The 17,395-nt window shown below is 31.2% G+C and overlaps 1 protein-coding gene across 1 annotated transcript in view; it reads right to left on the bottom strand.

The window, feature by feature from the left end:
- The window catches only part of LOC149733844 (protein polybromo-1-like), a 35,796-nt gene that overhangs the window by 5,174 nt on the left and 13,227 nt on the right, over nt 1–17,395 (bottom strand). Inside the window, exons 3-32 of the mRNA XM_089881399.1 lie at nt 17,019–17,116; nt 16,546–16,693; nt 15,648–15,767; nt 14,906–14,947; nt 13,890–14,003; nt 13,233–13,388; nt 12,591–12,700; nt 12,181–12,241; nt 11,668–11,730; nt 11,113–11,283; nt 10,715–10,858; nt 10,290–10,346; nt 10,147–10,200; nt 9,899–9,989; nt 8,991–9,193; nt 8,379–8,501; nt 7,467–7,643; nt 6,695–6,811; nt 6,048–6,175; nt 5,662–5,744; nt 4,870–5,018; nt 4,377–4,517; nt 3,907–3,999; nt 3,196–3,381; nt 2,916–3,015; nt 2,323–2,489; nt 1,808–1,904; nt 1,477–1,568; nt 1,078–1,190; nt 274–478 (exon numbers count right to left, since the gene is read on the bottom strand). Coding sequence (XP_089737525.1) covers nt 274–478; nt 1,078–1,190; nt 1,477–1,568; nt 1,808–1,904; nt 2,323–2,489; nt 2,916–3,015; nt 3,196–3,381; nt 3,907–3,999; nt 4,377–4,517; nt 4,870–5,018; nt 5,662–5,744; nt 6,048–6,175; nt 6,695–6,811; nt 7,467–7,643; nt 8,379–8,501; nt 8,991–9,193; nt 9,899–9,989; nt 10,147–10,200; nt 10,290–10,346; nt 10,715–10,858; nt 11,113–11,283; nt 11,668–11,730; nt 12,181–12,241; nt 12,591–12,700; nt 13,233–13,388; nt 13,890–14,003; nt 14,906–14,947; nt 15,648–15,767; nt 16,546–16,693; nt 17,019–17,116 — 3,603 coding nt within the window. The remainder of the gene's footprint in view (nt 1–273; nt 479–1,077; nt 1,191–1,476; nt 1,569–1,807; nt 1,905–2,322; nt 2,490–2,915; nt 3,016–3,195; nt 3,382–3,906; nt 4,000–4,376; nt 4,518–4,869; nt 5,019–5,661; nt 5,745–6,047; nt 6,176–6,694; nt 6,812–7,466; nt 7,644–8,378; nt 8,502–8,990; nt 9,194–9,898; nt 9,990–10,146; nt 10,201–10,289; nt 10,347–10,714; nt 10,859–11,112; nt 11,284–11,667; nt 11,731–12,180; nt 12,242–12,590; nt 12,701–13,232; nt 13,389–13,889; nt 14,004–14,905; nt 14,948–15,647; nt 15,768–16,545; nt 16,694–17,018; nt 17,117–17,395) is intronic.

Raw genomic sequence — 17,395 nt, 5'->3', positions numbered from 1 at the left:
TAAATAAACACATAGATGCTAATATTGTTATATAGCAGGGTGGGGGAAGATGGGATATCTTTAGCACATTATATCCAAATATCCGAATCGTGTTTCAAATAATAACAATGGTCTATGGAAGTTGTGAGGATACGGTTTTAAAATTTTTTGCTTACTACCAAATGTGAGGAGAAAATAGAAGGAAAAGGTGCCCCATCTTCCCCACTCTACTATACAATTTTTATTACTGTAATCCAGTTATACCTAGTTAAGCATATTGTTTGTTGTCCCTACCTTATGTGTTGGCATGTATCTCTTTATCCCTTTTATTTTTTTGATAATTTTATCAAAATATTTGGATTCGTAGACATAGACATCTTCTTCCGGCATTTCAGTTGGTCTACATGCAGTATAATCACGTCCACATAACACCATACACTTCCCTGTTACATCCGACATCAGGACAGTGTCTTCTATTGAACTGAGAAATAACTCATTTCTGGAAAAAAACAAAAAAAAAACAATTAGTAATGTATAATCAGGGTTACTAAAAACTGAATAAAAAATTAAAAGAAATCAAAATACAGTATTGAAAAATTTAGAAAATATAATGGAAATAATATCAAACAAGTGTGAATACAGAATACAGGTCTTTTTAGCAAATTATTCTTAGGGGGTGATAAAACCTGTACATACACGTGTAGCGACCACTCTTATTTTCTTCCAATTAAATGTAAATATGTTTTTACCTATAACCGTGTTTTAACAACTGTTGTTTTGTCGATATACCCTGTCTTTCGTTTAAAGTATTTCGAAATCTTCACTACCGTAATCGAAGAGACAAATAAAAGGTTATTAATATTATAACATCAAATCTCTTGCCTTGCCCATACTGCGCTATACAACTCACAAGTAAATAAAACAAGCTAGAACATAGTAACTAACAATCAGATGTGAACAGCTTTTTATAAAACTAAAACAAAAAGCCTAAAAACCCTTCACCCACAACCAGTTTCAAAAAACATTTAATTAAATAAGTATTTCCAAATCAAAATATTAAATATTCATATCAAAGTAACACACACATATGGTACTTACTTGAAAAACATTCGTGTTGGTTCATGTTCGGTAGATTCCGGTCTTACAAACCATGGACCGTGAAACCAAACATTTCCGCTCATATCTGTCCATAAGCGCTCAACCCTCGCTATCTATAAACAATATTTAAAAAGTTAAAAAGTGAAACCAAATATTGTGGTTTTACCAAACAGATAAAAAACTAGCAAAACATTTTGACATTGGTATGGCATAAAGCTAAAGGTTTAACCTGATTTTTAAAAATATTTTTTTTTTAGTTTTTGCTAAAAAAATTCGCAAAAAAAAACTTAAAGCTAAAGGTTTAACCTGAATTTTAAAAATAAATTTATTTTGAATTTTTTGTTTCGCTAAAATTTAAAAAAAACTTCAAGAGAATATTTAAGCGGAATTGTACCTTACCTTTGGTTTAGCACCCCCAGAGTTTCTAACGTACAAACAATCTCCCAGTTTCACCCACATACCTTGTGCATAATACTGGATGTAATATGTAGCTGTGAAGAAAGAAGTTTTATAGGAATTTCATGTTTTAGCAAATAATCACATAACTACTCAATATAAACAGCACTGTAAAAAATGGCCACTGAAAATTTTATTATTTTGTGTAAATTTTAGTGTTGCTTTATTCTCTTTACAGTTTTTTTCAAAAAAAGAAAAAAAAAACATTATTAATAAATTCTATGAACTTATAACTTTTAATTGCTGAAAAGATAAATTAGTTTAAGTAAAAAACCTTCACTATGTGGGTTCTGTATCTCAGTTTTGATATTTTCTCGCTCTTTATCAATAACATCAGTTGGCCATGAACTTCCAACTTCTAATGCTGGTTCCTGAGTATATGGGTTATACCTAATGCTTCATTACAGAGTTAAACACATATTTGTTGATCCAATATACAATAGAATCATTCATTTTATAGGGTGATGTCTTACAACAAAGCATAATATCTGGGATTTAAGTCAGAGTTGGATCATTCTTTAACAAAATGGAGTAAATTACTTTCCAGTTTCCACTAAACTGTCTGCAAAACTGCAAATCATGTTACAATAGTAATGACCTGCGGAAGATTTTGGAAGATTAAAAAAGGTCGCAAAGAAAAAAGTTTAGGGCCCTGTAACACACCATGTTTTATGCCACATATACTGTGGCACTTTATCATATTATAAAAATTAGGCCTAATTTTGACAACCCGGTCTTGCCACTCTAATTTTGTGTGGTAATATGAACGTATTATTTTGTGTAAGTCACCTGTGTTGTATCTCCAGCTGTAGATACCCTGATCATGGGTAGGGGGGTTTCACGGGGCACCAGGGGGGTGTCGTTTACGGGGACCTGCAGAGCCTTGATTCGCCTGAATGATTTTGTCTGGCTCATATAACGAGATTCGCAAACATAGATATCCTCATTGTTAAAACCTGGGATGGAAACTTAATTTTGATAAATTGTCAGAATCATTGTATAGTAGGGTGGGGTAAAATGTTATTTTCAGCTTACACAGCAGACACAGACACTACTGCAAGAGGTATAAAACACCTTTTACTCTTATTTAAAGTATTTGCAAGTGACATGAAAAGAAATTTTTATAAAAAAAAATCAACAGGATTGAAATAACGTAACTGTTGATTTCTGCCTGTTATAAACTTCATCACTTTGTACACTAGTAACACTACAATATTTATAAAATCCAAGACCTATGGTCATTTTTAGACTACTTAAACATTGCTAAACAATAAAAATCCCATAAAATGTTACTTTATATTTAATTGATTTAAAAATCTTTTACAATAGCTTTAAAAAAGTAAAAAATATTTTCCAATGTAATCTGCCATGGGTTGACAAACCTTTTGGCTTCATATTAAAATAATCTTTAACCATCATCACAAAACATCGACCCAGGATATTTTTCACAGGAACAGTGTTGTAATAATCACTCTTGAATACCTGGATGTTTGATTAAAATGGGTGAGGAAAAAAGAAAACTTTCTAATTTGAAATATAAATGAAATAAAACTTCTCTTTTTCTATTTTTTTTACTATTTTTTTTTTAATTTTACTAATTTTTTTATTTTTTTTTAAAAATTTTACTAAAATCTTTCCTTTACAATCTTGTAAGATTTTTACCTCTTGTTGAAGGAACCTCTTCCCTGCTGTGTGAGCTGTGTCATGAGGAGCAAGGAACCAGGATCCGTACATCCTCTGCTCCCCTGCATCATCAAGATAAAACTTCTCAATACAAACCACGTGCTTTTCATCTCTTTTATCCGGGTTCTCCACATAAACAAAGTCTCCCACTTTATAAACAACACCCTAAGTGATAGATATAATATTTGGGTAAGTGGTTGATGTTTTCACTCAATTTTATCATCCCATACTGTTGTAAACTAAGACTATTTATAGAATTATATACCTGTATTATCACATTCCTTAAAGAGCGTTGATAATTGTTTAAAATTACACTATTATGAAATATAAAATATTGTTTGTTTACAGCAGGGGTGTGCAACCTGCGGTCCGTTTAGGCGAAATATGCCAAATGAGGTCACAAAGAAAAATTGTGTGGGCTGCAAAGCCAGTTGCCTATTTTATATTTTTTACCTAATTTATATAATGTGTATTGCAGTTTTAAATTTATATATTGTGATAAATTTATATTGCAGTTTTATATATATTTTCTTGAGAAATTTATGCGTCCCAACTTCATATATTTACAAGGAGTAATTTATACTCTCCTGTATTAAAGGTTGCACCCCTGGTTTACAGTATCCATCTTACCCCAAAGTATTCAAATTAAATGTCAAATGATATATAAATATTTCTAGTGTATTCTCTTACCTCGTCCGTTTGTGCACTTTCCTTGAGTTCATCCTTGATAAACTTGACGGCATCTTTCACTTCATCTTCTTGTGGTTCTTCTGGAACTTTCTCCTGAAAAGGTTATCAGTTCAAAAGAAATTAAATGTTTGTTTATATTTTTTTAGTAAATTTAAAACAAAATTTTTGTAAAATTTAAATATATATATAGTATGTCTAAAATGTGAAATGTTTTATTTTGGCAAAGCAGATTATTTTCTAAAAACTCCTGCATTAAACCTTTTTTAAAATTATTGCACTAAACCATTTGTGTATGACTGTGTAACAGTGTAATGCAGTAGCCTACTTATATAACACTAAAAAATAAGGCATTTTTAACCACCTAAAGAGTTTAGAATAAAAAACATTTAAATGTGTTTGGGTGAAAAGTCTAACTTTTAATGTAAATACATGCAAATAACAGAAAGGGCAAAAGCTAGCATGTACGTTACCTTTTTCTCAACGTCTAGGTCATTTTCGAGCCTCTTGGTGGTGTAAGAGAGCGCAGGTGAAACGAGAATCTCTCCGTTCTTGCACAACTCATCTCGAATCTTGATAAAGAACTTCTGAAGCTCCACAGCATCTTCATAGATCTTTTAAAAAAGAATATTTAAAGAGTGTGGAATATCTTTGTTGATGGTAAAATCATAATAAATATATAAAAAATGTTTTATTTGCCACTGGAGTATGAGAGAGAGAGAGAGAGAGAGAGAGAGAGAGAGAGAGAGAGAGAGAGAATGAGAGAGCGAATAAGGTAGAGAGAGAAAAATAATGTATATTCACTTTGTCTTTAAAAATTAAAAAAAAACACAATTTTAATAATTAAATAAAATTTTTAAAATTACATTTTCAGTTTAAAATAATACAAATAGATGTTTAACTATGCTTATAAGGTATGTGTAAAAAGTTATATATGTCATTTTTTCGATTCTCTGCTTTCCTTACTTCTGAATCCGTTCTATTTCTCTCTCTTGCTTCCTCCAGAACATCGAAGACTTGCTCCTGGAAGACATCCAACCTCTTGTATCTACGATGAAGAAGATTCTTCTTGATCACACCAAGTGAAAGAGTCTCACCTGGATGCTGAGGTTGCTCTGGAAATATTTTGGTTTATTTTTTAGGCAAAGTGGTATAGGTATAAACCATGTGACTACCCATAGTACATTTGTTGGGGTAGTTGGGGTTTTTATATTTTTTTTAGGAAAATAAGGGTATATAGTCGCTATACTGTACATTTTAAAATTCAATCACAATTTCCAGTTTTTTTTAATATTTATTTGGGTAATTATATTATAGACACTGGAACTCCATATAGTATTATAGGCAGTGGCCAGCCAGAAAAAAATAAGCGGGGGGGGGGGGGGGGGGATTTTAATAAAAAATTAAAAAAAAATAATTATTATTTTTTGGGGGGATTTATAAGGGGGAGGGTTGCGACCCCCTAACCTCCCTGGCTGCGCCACTGATTGTAGGGTACTATATAGGTAACACGTCTGCAACATTCACTAGTCAGCCTATTAAAACAATATTCCAATAACCCTGATATTTTAACGGTTACTTCACTGTTTCAGTATAATTTATATTGTAAGCAAATCACATTGAGTTGTTTTGCTAAAAATTAAGCCAACAATGCAAAATTGCTCTGACTAAAACTTTTTTTATTAAATTTTGCATGGTGGAGATAAATGTAAATTAAAAATTTTGTTTTAAATAGAAAGAAGTGATGGTCTAACATACCACTAGTATCCATGGCAGTATCTTGAGTTGATGATTGAGAATTATTTTTAACTTCCATTCCTGATAGTGAGTCACTGAAACATCTTTGTAAAGAAAGAAGCACATTAATTAGGTTTTATTGGAAAAAAAATATATTTAACAGATTTTTGTTATGTGACAAAAAGTGTAACTAAATTGCATTACTTTATTTATTTTTTTTTACTTTATATATTTATTGGTAGAATTTTCAAATTAAAAATAACTCAAAAATAAAAATTTTCCTAAAACTAAAAAAAATCAGTCTAAAAACCAAGTGAATATCTTGAATATAAAATCACATAAAAACCAAAATTTTCGGCAAAACTTAAAAAAATCTGTTTAAAAACAAAATGAAAACTGGAACTCACCTGCCAGTATTATCCTGGTGATTCATGAGAGACATGAAAAGGTTGGTGAGCATCTCATGAACAAGTTGTTGGGATTTAGGCAACGGTTCGATGCCTTCCAGTTTGTAAAATGTCTTTACACCAAGTTTCTGTAGAAAGTTATGTAGGTTAGTGGTTTATAGCTTGTTCATGTGGAGGCATAACTTCAAAGGTCTATTATATTCTTTGTAGGTGGCCTGGTTGGTACATTACTCCAACACACAGGTTTTCGTAACCCATTTAGTGACCACTGGGTTGGAGCAATGTCCGTTAGGTGTCTTGCCAAATACAAATAGGTCTATCACTGTTGGTATCAGTATCACGCATACCATAGATCTGTTATTACTGCATAAAAGTATTTTTTTTCCAAAAAATATTTAAAAATGCATATGAATATATGATACAACCAATTTGCAGTTACAAACAGATATATTTAGTATAGTGGGGTGGGGAAAGATATCCTGATCGAGTTTTAAACCATTAACAACGGTCTATGAAAGTCGCGAGGACAAGGTTTTATAATTCTTTGTATGTTCTCTGTTTACTACCAAAATGTACGAGAAAATAGAATGAAAAGGTGTCCCATCTTTCCCCATCCTACTATATAGAATATAGTTTTGCGATGTTACCTGTAGAATAAGAGCATCCTTGTATATCACAGACCCAGGTTCATTATAAACACAAGCATTTTCAAACATAAGCAGCAAGTCTGATAACATTTCCTCAAGTTTAGCGTACTGTCCTCCCTAAAAAGAAAATTTTATATTTTGTGTTTAAAACATTTTAACAATTAATTTAAAAGTTGCTGAAACTGTTTACATATTACAGTGTATGACTTCATTGCTTTTATATAGTACTGTTTCTGTAGTGTAAAATGGATAGCTTTAGCTTATAATATCGCATATGCCCTATTGCGTTTTAACAATTAACAACTTTTTTAGAGTGAGGCTACGGTTATATAATTCTGTAAATTTGTTTACTACCTAATGAGACTATTATATTTTAGAAATTTATATGGCCTTTGAAATAGTACAAAAAAAACACAGATCTTTAGATTTTAAATCTGAGCAAAACTGAAGAACCAGTAAATAAAAATGGGTAAAACAACTGCTAATGAGGTGAGGTCCTAGGGACCTCTAATCCAGTATTTCGACACAAATTTATTTGCCCCCCCAAATACCTACTACATTAAAATGTTTGTGTGGCACTGTGAAGAAAGTTGGGACACCTTTAGCACATAATATCTAAATATTTTGATTGTGTTTTAAACAATTACAACGCCCTTTTAGAGTCATAAAGAAACGGTTTCATAATTTTTTGCATGTTCTTTGTTTACTACCTAATGGGACAAGAAAATAGAATAAAAATGTGTCATCCCCCCACCCTACTATATAACCATACCTGCATCTTCTGCTGGATCCTGTCCATCTCCATTGGTTTCTTGATGACTTTGTAATAATCCGGAAGCTCCTGCTTGGTTGGAAGATGGGAGAAGATGTCACAGATTGCTCTTCCTGTTGGATCCGTGAAGTCCCTGAGTTTCACGAAGAGTTTTTCCATGTTTTCTTCCAAGGGGGTCTAAAATGAGAATTTTTGTAAATAGTTAAAAAATTGTTTTCCTTTCATTGTTACGAGTGCCGCGTTGCATTTAAACTAATAGTAAACCACGTATATATACGTACGCTCGATCTAGGCTGCATTGAGACTAAATGCGAAAGTCTGCTTTGAGATTACGTTATTTTTGATCAATTAGCTTGTGACTCTGCGATCAGCTGTTTCTGACGATTTCAAGTATATTTTACGCAATATTACTAGTTTACAATGTTTCACTGCTGCCACTGCTGGAATAATTACGGATAATGGTTCAAACTTCAATGATTTAGTGTCTGATCATTACAATTATGATGTTGTGAAGTTTTGTTTTGTCCAATTCTTATTCTTATTCTTACGGCTCTGAAGAAAAGTGAAGTTATGGATACATTGGTAGTGATGTTATACGTCCACACAAACGGGATAACATGGATATGTCACTGTTTCTTGGATTCCTGTTGCTTACTGTTGTATAATTTGCAACTTTCAACTGTAATTCATAGCTTATTAAAATTTAATAAAATCCAAAATTCTTGCGGCACCCAGTGTCTGATTGTTCAAATTAATGCGGCGCCGAAAGTGTTAAAATAAAGTTTCAATAATAATAGACTTTCATTACTTTGCTGAGTATAATACAATAGGATTTCTCCTAAATATATTTTCCCATTTCTAATTTAAGATGTTTATTGTTAAGGTATTGTAAATGTTGTCTATGAAACTTACAAGTTGTTTCTTTGAAAAAGTTGATCTGCCAGGAGTCATAGTTAGCGCTTGTTCAGATAACGGACCTAATTCCTTGTTTTTATCCAATAGAAGTTTCTCGAGTGTATCAGCATCCAAATAGACCTGTAATTTGAAAACTTGGTTTAATTTTTAAGTACAATTATTATAATTTTGAGCCCTATTGTTAAGTAAGAAGTGCTATTAACAGTTAAGTTTACAACATGACATGAGTGCCCAAGACTACATACAGCAAATTTTTCATGTTGTAAAACAATTTGGGCAATCCCAAAAAAAGAACTTCAATTAACCAAATAATCATTTTTTTTAAATATAAAGGTTTAATATTTTGACACTATATCAAAACAAAAAAAAAAACAGATTTTATTACTTTTTTGAGAAAAAAACAAATTCATCAAAATCAAGCAAACCTGTGAACCAGGTTTATTAACAAAAGTTAAAAACTATAAAAAATATTCAATCAGTTTTTTCAATGACAGCAAACTTTAACATTTCTAGAAACAGAAAAACTGTAAACAAGCAGAACAAAATGCAAATTTTACCAATTTTTTAGTAAAAAATAAAATAAAAAAATTCGTCAAAAATCAAACATACCTGTGATCCAGGTTCATTATACTGTCGAGCATTGTTAAACATGAGGTGAAAATCATCGAGAAGATCTTGTATTCCTCCATATTTCTCCTGTCTTATCTTCTTCTCAATCATCCTCATGTCTATCGGATCAACTACGAGTTTGTAATAATCTGGGTAATCTTTTCGGGATGGTTTTTCTAGGAAAAGAAGGATCATCTCGCGACCTGCAGATGCGGAAAACAGAAATCAAATGCAGGAAAAAAAAATAAAAAAATAAAAACTGTTTTTATAAATCTTCTAGATTCCAAAAGAAAAAAAATATCCCAAAAATATAAAAAAATCTTTTAAAAAATTTGCTACAGATGTTTTAGGGAATACTGTATGGCCTACTTTGAAAGCATGTTGTAACTCTTTCTATTATAAGTATTATATTACACAAACCTACTTCTAATATCACAACTCTGGCCTAGATCCTAACAACTCTGGCGGCCTTCGCTATAGAAAAGCAATTATTAAACTAGGGTAAATTTACCCCTGGGGGTAAATTCCTTGTATTTGGAGGAAAAATGAGCAACCAATCAAAATCCACATCAGTTGACGGGATGGAAAAATTGTGCCAATTGAAGTACTTAACCAGACATTAAACAACTCATTGTCAAAAGGCTAGTGCATCCGTTGCATTAAATATCCTAATGTAACTAGTTGTTTTGCTTTTTAATAAAAGAGCGCCATGTATGGGGGGTAAAAATGATTAGAATCTTTGTTAAAAGGAAAAAGCATACAAAAAAATGTTAAGAACCACTGCTGTAGGACCCCCATTATATAAATTTAAAGGGCTGCTTGCAAATACTTAGAAAAAGACTTGTTAATTCGGTTTAAAAATGAGCGCAAGTGCTCTACCCTGACTTAGAAATGAGAAATATATTCACCATCATCAGTTTCTGCATCAAGTACAGTCTCATACAGCAATCTCATCCTCCCATGCAAGGTTTCACCTCGTTTCCTACGACGTTTCCGCTTCTGGAGGGAAAATTAACACTTTTTATTAGGTATAACAGTTACGAATTTTTGGGCAAAAAGTTTGTTGTGTGCGGAGAACGAATTCAATATGTTCATGTATTTGACCTATGTTACAAGCATTGTTGTATACATTAACAAAGTTATAAAAGGTACTCACTTTAGTGGAAACTTCTCCCTTTTCTGAAGCAGAAGTATCATGCTTTGGTGTTTCCTAAAAAACATTGAAATTTCGACCTTAAGATTTTGTTTTTGGATTTATTTTCGTTTGCCACATAATGAGCACAAAACAATATTGTTTACCTTTTTAATTTTATCTTCTTCTTCTTCACTTTCACTACTCTCATCTGTGTTTTCCTCCTAAAATGTAAAAGTTGGTTTTAATACACAAGTCAAAAACAAGAAAATACCCCTCAAAAAATCATGTTTTTAAAACTTGCCCCCATATTGCCCACTCCCCTCAAATAACAAAACATTTATTTCAAAATTGGGTAACATATTGCCTAATAAAAGCTTATGGTCCTCTTGGAAAACACTTGCCTGAAACATTACCCGCCATAGATACAGATACATTTTTTACTTCCTAAACAATGCTTTAAAAATTTGCTTTCATATTGCCCCCTCCCCCCCAAAATGGGCCTCTTGTAAACATTACCCCCCACCAACATAGCTACAGATACATTGTACTCTAAATCGCAATCTACCATTAATTTCAACAACACCCCCACCTCTTTAGTTGCATACTCTTGTAGTTTTGTCTCCATAAAAGACTTGAGAGTGACGGCATCTTTATGTATGAGGGAGTTTGCTACATTAAACTTCATTGCATTTGAAAACAACAACTCAAAATCCTTGGCTAGTTCATGGCAGGACTGAGAAGACAATGAATATTTTACATACTTCCAATTGAGTTTTGCAAAAAATTATAGGAAAACCACCCAAAAACAAATCCGGTAAAATCCATTAAAAAAAAATTGTTTTTACAAAACATACTTTCATATACAAGAAAATAACTACAAAAAAATCAAGAAAGCCCTATTTAAACTCTTTTCGCTTAAATGTTCTGCTAAATCTACAACTCCACAAGAATATACAAAAATTTTCACAAAATATTGTCATAACTCACATCATATTTTTTCGCCTGCAGTTTTTTTCTGATCATTTTCAGTGAGATAGGATTATCTATTTCTTCATAATACGTTGGGTAGAACCTTTTATTTGGAAGTCGACAAAATGGGTCAGCAATAGTGTGGCCAATGTTATTTCGATAGTTCACTATCTCATTGTAGAATAAACCCTGTTTTGAACATAGTTGTTATATTTTGTGAATCCATCCCTGGTGTAGGACAATTATGGTGTAATGAAATAGTCTGAATCTGGTTCTACAAAAAGGCAGCAGACAAAATTCAAGGCAAACCAGTTTTATAGTTTTATAATAAAAGAAATATGTTTCGCCTAAATGGCATCATCAGTCTCTTGTTCAAATCTTTTTTTTTGGAATATGTGAAAGTGCAAACATATTTTCTGCTAACTGGTGTACGTAGGAAAAACATGATTGTGTGCATTTAAATTTTTGCTGATAAACACAAAAATCTTATTAAAATTAAGAATAAAATTAGGATCTATTAGTATGAAAGGTTTTGAAAATTGGACAGATATATGTAATAAGAACTATAAAAACCTGATAATCATCTTCATGGCAGTTTATTATTGAAACTTCATGCAGTTCATGTTTATCTTCTTGCTGAAAAGTGAAATATTCATTGAGTATGAATGGGGTAATGGGAATGGTGGCCATCTAGGGACAAGTAGTCATGTTAAGTAGTTTGTTATTTGGAAATACAATGGTTTCCAGCAGTTCCTGTTGCTACTGCATGGTCTTGTGTGGAGAAAATGTTACACGATGACCATTGAACCATTTTTTTAAATGATTAGGTTACAAAAGTACAATTTATTAAAACATCGAGTAGTAACATTAATTGGTTTCTCGTTGTAATAATATGAGAGATATCTGTCAATGGTAATGTACTGGTCTATATCCCAGGTTGCTTGAAGTTTGCCATGGGATCATTTTGCCAAAGGATCAACTTGCCATAGGATCATACCAGAGTATAAAACATACCAGGATCATACCCGAGTATAAAACAGTATGAATAGTAGTTATAATCAAGGTAGGGTTCATGTTTAAGCTTACCTCCTGCTTAATGTTTCTTTCATGGATTCGTTCAGAAGCTCTACCCCAAGATTTCCTGTGTCTATGAAGATATATTGCTTAGTATTAGGAATATGGAATGAAAATATTAAAAAATCGCTATATATATATATATATTAGTTTTAAAAACAATTTTGATACCAGCACTTAAATAAAGCGCAATTGCTAGTAAAAATTCTTGTGTAATAAAATACCTTTGCAATCTGGTGCTATGAAACGTAACAGACAAAAATCCAGTCTATCAATATATGTATTAGTTTTAAAAACAATTTTAATACCAGCACAAAAAACATACCTTTTCAATCTATAAAATTACAAAAACTTTTATCATATTCATATTATTTTACTCAAAATTTGTTGTTTTTTTTTATTGTGTTACTGCAAACTCTTACTTAAGTCGAGCGCTTGATTTTGTTCCCATCAGCTCCGGATGTTTACTTTTCTCCATCTCGTTCATCTTTTCTTTGAAAAGGGTGCGGATCGTCACTGCATCTTCATATATCTGGATGGAAAATATTTATATTCTTATTATATTGATATATAGGTATAAGAAAGTAAATAACCTAATTGAACTAATCAAACTGCTGGAACAGAATATAAAACGGTAATTTAAAGTGGTAGTCATGATAATATATTTTGTATCATTTTATACAGAAAATTACTTTTTAGGCAAATTTTATTGTTTATTTAACAAAAACCACAGCTTTTAAATTTAAAAACCAATAAATTGAAAGCTATTATACCTATTTTTATATCGACAAATAATGTTTACTTGCAATTTAAACTATTTGCTGAATAAATACTTTTTACTCTAAATGAAATTTTAAATACTAGACTAGAGTGGATCAGGATTGTAGAAGTTGTAAACCCAGAAGATGACCGGTAAATTTTATTGAAAATCTAAACATATTATATACACAGGTCTGTGACTCAAGCTACCAAATCCACTCAGTGGGTTAAGAAGCATGAATAGTAGATAAACAACTGGCTGTTGCCAAAATGCGGCTATTTAAGGCTCTGGTCTAAATGTTCACCTGTGAATTTGGGTCGTTAAATGCTTTGGCATTTTTCACAAGAAGATTCAGATCTTTTTCAAACTCCAACACCGACTTATAATATCCATCTTCCACCCTGTCACCAATGATGAGGAAATCGATTGGATCTTTTATCAATGCGTAATACTCAATGTTCTGCAAGTTACGAAAACTTTTTGAAAAAAAGAAATGTCAGAGCATAAAAAAACAAACTTAATAAATGGCAAACTGCTTTAATCAATATTTTTGGTTAATAAAAAACATTAAATACATTCCAATTAAAAAAATAAACTAAAAAAAAAAATATGCTACAACCCATTCAGTAACCACTAAGTTGTAGCAATGCCTATTAACTTTTTTGCCCAACCCATGTACAGCTATGAAAGAAAAACATATATAAAATAATATATACTAATACATTTAAATTAAAAAAAAACTACAGAACGCTAGAACCTATTTAATAACTACTGAGTTGTAGCAATGTCAGTGTCTGTTAACTCTCCTGCCTAATACACATACGTCTATCCGTATCAAGCATTAATTTAATACAGATAGTGATAGCTATTAGCTGTATCCTGTATATGTATGTATTAGTATTCTCAGTTATCATGCAAATACCTAACCAATAAGTGAAACCAATATTTATGTTATACTGACTGTTTTATCTGGTAGTTGCATGAACATCTCAGCTATCAGTCTTCCCTCGTCATCTGTTTCTGATACGGTTGCTTCGTAAAGTGACTTCATTTCCTCCTGAGTGATGTCTATCTCCTATGAAAGAAATGTGTTTAAATATGTTAGTTAGGATTTAACTTGGAAAAGATGGGCAAAAAAAACAAAACAAAATTTTATATATATGTATTATTATAATTTTTAATAGTTTGGTTTATTGGCTAAAAATGTAGAAGGACAATACATAACAATACTTTCTTTATTTTATAGCAAAATACTGTTTACTTTATTTAGTTTGCAATATAGACTATTATTCATTATTTAATGGCCTACTTGGTGAAATGTTATGAACTATTTTGTGATAAAATATTAAATGTAATAAAGTATTTTATAGTAAAATATTATTATTAACTATTATATATATATATATATAATATATATTAAACTATTAAATAGGCTAAACGAAGCATGATTCTGAAGCACATGCTGCAATGAATTGTAATAAATTAAACAGAAAAAACAGTTAAGAATTAAGTTTTCATGTGAACTAATGCAGCAAACACACCAAACCATGCAACATAGTATGATCACATCATGCATTGGAAAAAGCGGATTAAGTTTAACATTTGTTTAATGCACTGGTTTTAACCTATGTGTAGTCATTGTAGTGATCTTCATACTCCAATTAATAATTTAATATAAACAACTTTATTTTAATTTAAAATGAGTGCTTTGCTTGTATAATTAAGTAAAGTGCAATTGCTGGTAAAAAACTAAGACCCAGTGAAAAATCATAAAATTTGTGTTCTTTATTTTGGGAGCACATTAATATTAACAGCTTTTTATTCTATATAAGCAAGAATATTCAGTTTTGCATAACCCATGACAATTTATAGTATTAATTCACATAGGAAATGCAAAGCGTGTTAGCCAAGCCGTAAGCATTATTTAGCAAAGCAGTTTCACACAAAACAGTAAGAGGGAAGCAAATAAACAAATACTTCGAAATCAGAGTCGTCTGCAGTTTTCGCACGATTCCGTGGCTATGGATATAATGGTCAACATAACAATATGAACAAACTATATATATATAATATATATATAATGTTAATTTATATATAATGTTGCTGCCAGGCATATTTTACACTTCTTAAATAGTTTTTTTTGTGGCATATATTTGTGTACTGATGTTTTAAGGTCATTTTACATGTCATATACACGTCATCTTCATCAGGGTAAATTGACACTACTAGTCGTAAGATTAGTTTTTTATGTTACCCAGCAAATACTAGTGTATGACAGGTCAAAAGACTCAACAGCATAAAATACTAGTCTAATCTATAGTAGTTGGTCAGCACATAAATACCAAAAAAAAACTATTTCAAAAAACATATTTAAACTATAAGACTAAAACTAAAGGAAATACTTTTCAGGTAAAAATTGAACAAACTCAAAACACACAGAACACCCAGGCTTATTAATCATTTATTTTAACTTAAAAATTAGGAATATCTATTGTTTAAAGAGTAGCATGCCAAATACCAGAAAATCTAACATAGGAACTAGGATGTACAGAACATGCCAACGTATTAGTTAACTGTATCTTAAGCCCATTGAGTTTCTACTAAGAAAAATATGAAATAAACTTTTGCATGAAATATTATACAAAGTTAAACTATATTGAAAAAAGTTAAAGTATATTGAAATTTTTTGTTCTACACTTTACGTTACGTTACTACACACCTTTCTTCCAGGTCGTGATTTAGTTTCCTCTGTTGGTTTTAGTTGCTCAACAAGCCGGGATTTCGTGTTTAAATAAAGTTCCCATAACTTACAAGCGTCTGCATACTCCTCTGTATCTTCCTATACAATAAATAAGTAAGTAAGAATGAAAAGGCTGGAGCAAAGAATAGGAACTGCAATACTGGATTATTTTATGGAATTCTATATGGTTAGGGATGCACATTACAGAATAATTAGGTATTCTAGGATATCCTAGAATACTTTAATTCGAATCTAGAATTCCGAATCTAGAATTCCGAATCTAGAATTTCGAATCTTTTTATATTTATAGGAAAAAAAAATTTTACCCACAAAAGTCAGTTTATTGACCCTTTCATAACAGCCTTGTTGGATCTTGAGTTGTAAAATGATCAAAAATTGTACTATTGAGTAGTTTTTGCGTCATGAAACGTATAGCAGGCTATGAAAAGACGTTACGAAACGTTTACTCTCGAAAGTCCCACAAACACAAAAATATTTTTTTTCAAAATTAATAAGTTTCAAAAATTGTTAATATAGTATATGAGATGACGTGTAATGATGTCATTAAACAGAATACCGAATCCCGTAATTAGATTCGAATACAAAAGGATTCGAATCTCACGGATTCGAAATTCTGTAATGTGCATCCCTATATATGGTGTATAATTATGGTCTATATAGGTGAAGTCCTACACTGCAGCGTACTTAGGGTATCGCAATGCACGCTATGACCCAAGATTTAGCCGTTATCCTATCATTAGAGCTTCATTTATGAACAATTTTTCTTCAGTCTATTATATAATCTTTCGCACAAGTGACAAGTAGAATAGCGAAAAAGGGAATTCAAACTTAAAAAAACTAACAAAAATTCACGAACGTTGTAATATTTCTTCGCATTGCTTGTCATTAATTGCATGTCGGTGGTTAAGATTTCTATGTCCCGATATTCATCCATGCGTATCCGCTGTCCAATCTTTGTCAGATCAACGGGGTCGACTATCTGTTCATGGTACTCAGGGTGGTATCTATGATGAACAAAGTAAAGCTTGGAATTAAAAATAAAAGATAGGGAAGGTAAAGACTGTATTATTAGTGATTTAGGGGTAGACTGGTAGCATATATAGGTATTGAAAATTTGAAAATAAAAAAAGGGAATTTATAAAAAATGGCTGCATACAAATGATTTTAATTAAACTGAGTGAGTAAAAAAATGTATAAACTGCCATTAGAATTTAAAACAGTTCCAGAAAAAGTATTGTTTTATTTATATAAAAAGCTGTTTCAAATAGGTGAATTTCAAATAAGGTAAAAGTGGATTGTCTGTATAATAAATAAAAATAATTTACCAACCGTTTTGATGGAAGTTTCATGAAAGTATCAGCAATAGCTCTTCCATCTTCATCTTCATGATCTTTTATCACATCGAAGATTGCTTGTGCGAGGTCCGACTGTGGATTATAATAAAAAATATCGGTGTTAAGTTTTGACTTTTTTATGTTAAAATTGTTTTTGTGCCAAGAGTAAAAAGATGATTAATTTATGGATTATTTATATTGTATATTGTTTCATTTATGTTAGACACCTGTGAGGCTGTGACCTGACATGAAAATAAATAGCTAGGTAAGGTTCATTGGCAATGCAAAGTCCCTATATATATATAATATATATATATATCCAAGCCAATTTATCTCAGTTTACCTTTAAACATAGTTATTTCCAGGACTAGC

Source organism: Ciona robusta, chromosome 7, assembly GCF_009617815.1.
Source record: "Ciona robusta chromosome 7, ASM961781v2".
In the NCBI taxonomy this organism is placed as follows: Eukaryota; Metazoa; Chordata; class Ascidiacea; order Phlebobranchia; family Cionidae; genus Ciona; species Ciona robusta.
The sequence above is the reverse complement of the archived record's forward strand: the minus strand, read 5'-3'. Positions and strand labels throughout refer to the sequence as shown.